This window comes from Scaptodrosophila lebanonensis, unplaced genomic scaffold (genome assembly GCF_003285725.1).
Source record: "Scaptodrosophila lebanonensis strain 11010-0011.00,11010-0021.00 unplaced genomic scaffold, SlebRS2 tig00001412-arrow-pilon, whole genome shotgun sequence".
In the NCBI taxonomy this organism is placed as follows: Eukaryota; Metazoa; Arthropoda; class Insecta; order Diptera; family Drosophilidae; genus Scaptodrosophila; species Scaptodrosophila lebanonensis.
The window spans coordinates 11678230-11686594 of NW_022060739.1; the positions used below are offsets into that span (position 1 = coordinate 11678230).

Consider the following 8365-nt stretch of genomic DNA (forward strand, 5'->3'; position numbering starts at 1 on the left):
GATAACGTTATAGAGTTTTTGGAGATTCACCGAAAAGAAAGAATAGAATAGAAAGCCCTATGCCTTTTACAGCTCTATACTTTTTTTGTTTACATATTCGCTATATGCTAATATTTAAATAGATCTGTTCCAAAAACGTTTTGTGCCATTGTTTTTACCGTGACATTTACTTTTCTACCTATTTCTTTTATTATTTGGAAAACAAATTTATAGCTCAGCAAATTAAGAATGGTAGTGTAGAAGAATTTGTACAAATAAATAGATATTCATTCAGGGATAGTTGAAACCCTTTGAAACGGACTTCTTTTAACAACTTTCATATATGTAATTTGTATACATTTGTACTCCCATATCGTGTGCCACATTAAAAAAAAAAGTTTGTTTGTTTTTAAATTTTTTAAAAACTGTACAGCATTCCTTTTATATGAACCACAATATAAAATATAAAATATTCATTTACATAAAAATGAAGGGCAATCCAAATCTAAATCAAATCCGATTCTACGCCACTGTCAATGTAGTCCTTGAGTAAGTGACCGCACTTAAGAGGCAGTAGTCTGGTCCAATTATTGATATGGAGCAGGCTCTTGGGGATCGTTGTCTCCAGGCAGTCCCCACGATGCGCCTCGACAATCCGCATGGCCACTTCTTTCGGATCCAATAGGCCCAGTATTGATGGAAACTTGACCTTCGGATGCTTACACAAGCCCGTATTGGTCATATATGGATATATGGTTGTAGTTTTTATCAGATCTGCATAGGGTCCTTCGCGCAGCTCCTCATGCAATGCCTCCATCATGCCGCGTACTGCAAACTTTGTGGCACAGTATGGCACCAAATTCGAGAGTCCCACAATACCGGCTATTGAGGAGAGTGAGATAATGTGGCCACGTCCCAGCTCCTTCATTTGTGGCAGGAAGGCCTCAAGGGCCCAGAACTGTGAGAAGACGTTGACGTTAAACACTTTTTGTATCTCCGTTTCGGTGTGTTGCGTCAATGGATGTGTCGGCATTATCCCAACATTATTGACCAGCACCGTCACCGGACCCACTTCAGATTTCACGCGTTCGGCCAATGAAAGCACCTCAGCGCGATTCGAAACATCGCAGCTGCAAAGAAATAAAATATAATTATTTGACTCTCAACATGTTATCCTCCTGGTTTACATAAAACTGTGCACAGCCCCCTGATTGAGGCGCCTAGCCTTTTTCACAGTTTCCAGATTATTTTTCTCATTAATATCGACACACACCACAGTGCTGCCCCAGGTGGCATAATGCAACGCCAGTTCCTGTCCAATGCCATGACCTGTGCCGGTTATCTGCAGATATACACATTGTTGTTTTTAAAAAATAACATTTATATGAGTGGAAATTTCGAAACCACTTACCAGCACGACTTCTCCACTGATGTCTTTTAGGTTTCTTGACAAAATCTTCTCAGCCAGATTTACAAACAGCTCCAACAGAATCCGAACAAAGAGCACAAGGAACTGCAACACATCTTGCAAGACATCGAACAAACGCTTAGAAGCAGTGGAGGTGCTGAAAACAAATATATTGTCAGAGTTGTTGAGGAAACAAATAAATGTACAAATATTCGAAATAATTCATATTCTATTGATTCTTCTGTCCCTAGTTTTAAATTCCGTTTATTACATATTTGAAGGTTTACGGCTGAATTGAACTTTGTCGAGTTATTCAACCTGCTCGGTTCAAGCATAGCAATATAGCTTTTAAGCATAATAATGTCGCTTTGTATGTTATTTATAAAATGTCCAAACTAGAATCATCAACATTATTATTTGAGTCGCATCGACGCTTTTAATTTTGTCAATTTGTATGCATCCCCGTCCGTGCAAAGCTCTTAAGTCTAAGGGCAAAGTAAACTGCGTTGAGTGCCACAAATGATTTTACAACAAATACTGTTGACCCTGTTCAGGCCTGGGGCAATAGCCCAATACCCCAGAAAGCCAATCAAGGGAACTTTGGGTGCGTTTGGTGAACACTAGAACTTTGAATGTGTTTTATTTGTCTATGAAAAAGTTTAATTTAACATTTATGATACTGCTTCCAAATGGTTCACTAATGATCCCCATAACTTGTAACAATATCATTATTTATTTTAAATATATTTTCTTGATAAATTATAACATTATTCACGATAAATATCAACATAGCTTTTGCAATATACTTGTAAAACTGCTATTCAGCTGGCAAACAGTATTAAACTAAAAACCATAAATTTCAGTTTGAAAATGTCATTTAGTTCTAAAAACTATACATTTTTGTATCAGTTTCCATTCACTTTCACACTTACTGTATTATTTCACGCTCAATCATAATGGAAAGAGATGAGTTTTGAAATCACTTGGAACAGTATTATTTGAGGTTCTTCAACTGCGTATAATTACGTACTTGTATAATTTAATTATTTGTGTGGTACAAATACGAGTTTAAGTACAAAAGCACAATCTGAAAATTGAAATTATTGATATTTTAATGTCGCGTTGTCTTCCGGTATTGCGGGGTTTCGTTTAGCACTGCGCAAGTAAGTATGAGCGTTTTGTGTTTGCAGTTTGTATTTCCACCTTTTGTTTTATAGTATGTTGTTTTCGTTTTTATTTTATAACCGGCAGCAAGCCTCGTTCGGCAACGTTGCCGAACTTTGGAAAATGCAACATTTCCACTTTCGTTTTCACTTGCCACTAAAATAAAAATTACGTACACTTGAATGTGGCACAGAAGAAAAGAAAAACAAAATTACAACAAAGCAGACACCAGTTGGTGGGTTTACAGTTAGACCACTGGCAGGCCTGAAATTAATCGCAGACGCTCTTTGCCGGCTCTCTTCTGGTGGGCGCAAGTTCTCTTGCTCCGTTTTTAGCTCTTCTGGTTGCAACTTTGGGTTGCAAGGTCTGTGTGTGTGTGTGTTGCAATAAAAAGGCAACAAACATATTGAAATGTACTTTCAAAAACAATGCGAGGTGTGATTTCGAAGTATAGGCATTGAAAATAATATAAATATGTAAATAAATTATTGATTGAACTATGAGGTTCAACTTCATTTTCTCACTACAATTACTTTTCACCAGCAACTACCCAGTTATACTTTAATTTTTAATATATTCTGCGGACTTAAAAATATCTCCTTTTAGGTATATGACGCAGACAATTGTATTGATAAAGAATTTGTGCAATTGTTTTACTTTTAAAAAGCAGTCAACAACTGATCTATATTGGTTTCAGAAACTTTTTTGATTCCTTTAAAGGTAATGTTCATATTTTAATTACAAGTTTGTTCAATTGAATCAGAATTGGCAAATGTGTTCAATTCCAAAAAAATGTCTGTACACAGAGTATTCCAGTTTTTTAACCCAATTGCTCAATCTTTTTTGGACATGGAAGTCTAGTTGAATTAGTAGAAAGAACTGTAAACTATTTTATTTCAGTTTGAAACAGCTTTCATTTGCATTTAGCAGCACTAAAATCTTCATATTCTGTCCTATTTGGACAGATTGCAGAACACGGGGCGTATGTGTAATGTTAATGGCGATTGCAGCATTTACTTTATTTAACGTTGCAACACCTATACGAGTACGCGGATTTGTTGCGAAAAACTTAACCGGGTATTCGAATCGCTAAAACACAACTCAGCTACAGATTGTAAAAACTGACAACCGAAACGTCTCAGTGCTAGCCACCAACTGATTTATGAAGCAGACGCACACGTCCACAAAATTCAACCGGCACGGCCCGCCAGCATAGGCGTAGCGAAGAGGGAAAAATCTCCCTAGAATGCAAGAGAAACACAAATACTCTTCGCCATTCACAAATGCCCATTCATTAGTTGTCTATTTTGTTTATGACTTCATTCATTTTAAAGCGTTTTTGAGATTACTAAATATTTGATTATAAAAAACACGTAACCTTTCCTAACTGTGATTCCGACTACGCCCCTGGCCGCCAGCAAGCACAACAATATCGGAAAGAGGGAGAGTTGTGCAAGTGTCAGCGACAAGAAGAAAGCGAGTCGCGCGAGTGCGTGATCCTTCGCAGCTTAAGCTTAGGATAGTCTTCTTCAACTCGCGCTCCCGTTCGACTGAAGGGCGGTCGCATATGTATGTAAGTATGTATTGTTCACAATTACCATGCGCATTGTTGTTTTGTTTTCATCATTGCTTTGGACCAATAAACAAACAAAAGCGACCCTCACGGTCACAGCGTGTCGATGTTGACAAGTTTAAACAAAAGCCTCGCCTGTCTTGTTGGATCTCTGTTTCTTTTGTCATCTCTTCGCACACTGAACATTTACCGTTCCTGGTTTAAATCTGAAAATCAAGTTCAAGTTCATGCATTCGAATAAATCGTTCATTCAAAAGGAATGCCTTGCTACCGGGTAAATAAATATTTTTTCAAATCTCTACTCTGATTAATATATGATAATATGTTTTGAAATATTTCTTCATATTTTTTAATTTTTATCTTACTTTTAATTTAGCAATAATCATTGCGCAATAAAAGACCATTTAGCGAAATAATCATTCCTCGCAGCTCTTTATTGTGTGAATTCAGATTGGACTTTCAAAAAGTTGCCAAGTGAATTGTTCGTATCGGTGGAAATTGGAGCAGCAGATCTTCATCGTATTGTCACCAACAAGGGCGGGCGTCCTTGACTGCTGCCAGACTCTTAATTGGCACATAATTTAAGTGCAGGCGCACTCGCACTTGCTGGCGACTGGGAAAAATAACGGCATTAATCGCCAAACCAGTATTTTGTTCTGAAAGTGACTTGAAGCTTTGCGGAAGGTCAGTTAAGGGTTTCGTCTTCGGCAGCGTTAATTGAACGCAATCATCGGGACGTTGACATAACTGGTGTCATCTTGGTGTGGCATCCAAAGTGGCTTTTGGCTGTCTCTGTCAATTAATTCAGAAAATGACAAAGCAATTGCATTCGACCCACAAATTACGTACACATCGTACACATATATGTATGTAAATGAGAAAACTTTGCTTTGTTTATATTTCCCCCCAACAATGTTTTATTTCCAAACGCAAAAGGCAGGCTCAGTGCCTAGTGTTTGATGGGGTTTTTTGGATGTAGCGTGTACTGCTTGTTGCTCGCTTTTCGTGTGTGTGCCTCTAGGGTGACAGTGATTATTGATATGGCATGTATTTGCGTTTATTAACAATCAATACGACACGCTCGCAATGAAATTATGGGCGAATGTAATTATTGTACCCTGCACCCGAAAGGCTAAGAATGTTTGCGTCAAGGTATGCGCTGGGCAGAAGAAGTGGAAATAAACAAAAATTTATCTTTCTGTGTTGTACCCGCATTGACAAAACTTGGTATGTAGAATAATGCAACATGTTTTGTTTTTTTGTAATGCATTTTTTTAAACTTTATTCTATGTTCTGATTTGTGGGATTTATAAATTCGAACTAACGTAGTAGTAATTTGAAATGTTTAAAAAAAAAAATAATTATTATTATTTACAAAATTATGGAAATCTATGGAATAAATGAAATTCCACATTTAGTTATATTTTATGTCTAGTTGAGTTTGATCTTATCGTTACCGTTAGTCCAGGCATACTTTTTTGAGCTCATCATTTTTATTGCGCCCAAAGGTATGCTACAGTTTCTGCACGTCAACAACCACTATACACGTACATAGATAGCCGTTTCATAATAAAATCAGCCATTTAACTAATTGAAAAAACATTGGCTATACTGAAACTAAGATGGAGTATAAAAAAAAGGTACTACTCGGCAAATCGCTCCAAGTAATAAAGATTCAAATAATGATAAGTTATTTATTAAGAAAACAATATTTTTTTTAAAATATTTTAGCCACTTAGCATGTAATAACCATAATTATAGGGAAATTGTGTATTTTTTGGTTTCGGTAACTCTTTGGCAAATAATATAAAATCACAAAAAAATGTAGAAAAAAATAAGTAAAGGGATGAACCCAGCAAAACTTACGGCTTAGAAACGTCTAGTAAAGGTGGCTAAGAAGCACATGACTTGCTTACAGGCTGTGTTAGTTTTTTGCAAGAATGTGGGTGTTTTGTCTATGAAAACCGTTTACTTCTCCTCAGAACTTCGTCCCGTGTGTTGTTTGCACAAGCAAGTGAAATTTTTTTTCAATGAAACACTGCAACTTGGCGCTTGTGCTTTTGGTTGTGCTTGCAGTTGTTGTCGAGCCGCCAAGCTGTGAACACCGCGCGGAAAGCTGCCGGAAGCGGAGTATTTATAGAAAATGTGAGTGCATATCGCACGGCATGTGTATGGTTTGTGTGTGTTTGTAGTTGTGAGGTTGGGAGTTCGTGATTTGTTTACATGTCAAAATCAAAATAATAAAAACAAGTTTCGGGTTGCTATTGCCGCATAAAGTATTTTCACAGCCCATGTTGTTGCAATCGAAGTTGTTGCCGTTGGAGGTTGGAGGTTGGCATTGTTGCCGTCGAAACAGAAACAAGAGTCGACTGCCTTGGTTTATGGCGCAGTGTCCTTAAACAGCGTAAACTGTTGCAGGGCTAGAAATTTGAGGATGGTGTGTAGGGAGACTGACACGTGCCACAAGCCACATAAGTTGCAACACTCGGACTAAATTTGTACTAAGATCTGCACTCTGGGAACGAACAATTCTTGATGGATTCGTATTGATTTCAGGCCCGACCTTATCCTGGCTTCATTTATTTCATGTCTTGCTAATAGGCTCCATTTGGGATTAGACTTCATTTATAAGTCAAAGTAGAATTTATTTTGGTAATGTTGAGCTTCATCTGAGCTTCCTCAATCTCGATTGATCTGGATTGAAGCGCACTCAAGCAAATTACAAGTACGATTCGAGTAATATTAAGCACGTACGCCCTTTTTCCATAATGTAGCGTTGTCTGTAAGGGAAGTTTATAATTGAGCCTCAAACGAATGGAATCACTTTAGCTTTTCACTTCAAACTAAAACAATAATAAAACCAATAACAATAATAATTTTTGTAATACTTGTAGGTAAAGCACACATTGAAACATTTTGATGACCCCTCGAATGCTGTTGATTGTCGAAGCATGTCCGCAATTTTGTTGCAGCAACAACGCGTGCGATGCTTTAGAAAATCAATTATTGGCGCTAGGACTGCCACAGAAAGGTGCATAACTTTCATGAGTCGCGAGCTGGCAAATAAGAAGAGTGCCCCTGCCCCGCTGCGCTCGCAGAGACTGCTCTGCGAGAATCTGGAGCTCGAGAAATGGCGGCGAGCTCCATCTCTGCCTTCCGAGAGCATTATGCGCCACCAAAGACCGGAACTGCCGGGCGATGATTATCGCATCTATCAGCAGAACATTGATCTGGACTCCTTTTTCGGGGACCAGCCGAAATACGAGAAGGTATCGGACGTCTGTCTCGTCAACGATCACTACATGCTGGTGAAGATGCCCGACTCTGAGCCGCAGTTGCTGCGACGGGAAACCCAAGCAGCCGAAGCTATCGCTCTATCGAACGGTGTGAAAAAATCTAGATGGGGCTCAGGTCCCAAGATGCCTCGATGCTTCAAATGCAATCGCAGCAGCCGCGTTTCACCGATCCTGGAGGAACTGGAAGATGCCGCAGACCCACAACAGGGCCAAGTTGTCGCCAAAACTTGGACGGCCTGCGACGATGTTGAAGTTTTCGAGTCCAGCACTCGCATCATACATCCTAAGTCGCCTAGCCCTTTGATTTTTGAGCAGCCAAAGAATAATTCTGTTGAAACTAATCTTCAACTAGAGTCCAACGCACCGCCCCAGCCCCATCCTGTGGTGCGCAGCGCCCTGTACTGGTTCCTGTGGCCATTTCGCCGGCGAAGCGGAAGCAATGCAAGGACAAAGGTCAATGCCGCCGTTCATAAAACATATTTTGTGCGTTGGACCAAGCCACCAGACACCCTCTGGCAAGGCTATGGTGTGGAACGTGCCGACAAGATCGCCATACGTCGCTGTCGTTCCGCTTTATTCTAGAGGTTGGACTGAAATCAACAAGGCAGTCTTGGACTGCTTAAGCTAAGTAAGAAAACTGTGGGTCCAGCCAAACTTGTTAACATGGAATTTGCTTATTGGTTTCATTATAATAAATAGTAACTTATTCATATAGTATATGTACTTACAAATATACAACTCCTTCAATATAACTAAATAATAGACACTTCAGTTTGTGATAAATTAAACCACAAAGTCAAAATATCAATAACTAACTGTTCGTTGATTGCAAAAGAGTATTCTAGAGTGCTGTAGATACATGTCGAATAACAAATGGATATGGCGTGGTAGAATAGGGAATGAATGATGAGGATTTGTAGCATTTATAGAATAATGGTTTTGTTT

General features: G+C 38.8%; 2 protein-coding genes across 2 annotated transcripts; one reads left to right on the top strand and one right to left on the bottom strand.

Annotated features, from left to right (window-relative positions):
* Positions 1–381: 381 nt before the first annotated feature.
* Positions 382–3687, bottom strand: LOC115631629 (epidermal retinol dehydrogenase 2). The gene is made up of 5 exons (XM_030528436.1): positions 3569–3687; positions 2320–2474; positions 1391–1544; positions 1167–1321; positions 382–1109 (listed from the first exon to the last, which is right to left on the bottom strand). The coding sequence occupies exons 2-5, from the start codon at positions 2340–2342 to the stop codon at positions 485–487; spliced, it is 957 nt and encodes a 318-aa protein (XP_030384296.1). The 5' UTR covers positions 2343–2474; positions 3569–3687; the 3' UTR covers positions 382–484.
* A 3332-nt stretch (positions 3688–7019) lies between these two features.
* On the top strand, positions 7020–8130 carry LOC115631856. The gene has a single exon (XM_030528702.1). It carries the CDS (start codon positions 7076–7078, stop codon positions 8000–8002), a length of 927 nt encoding a protein of 308 aa, XP_030384562.1. The 5' UTR covers positions 7020–7075; the 3' UTR covers positions 8003–8130.
* Positions 8131–8365: the final 235 nt, after the last annotated feature.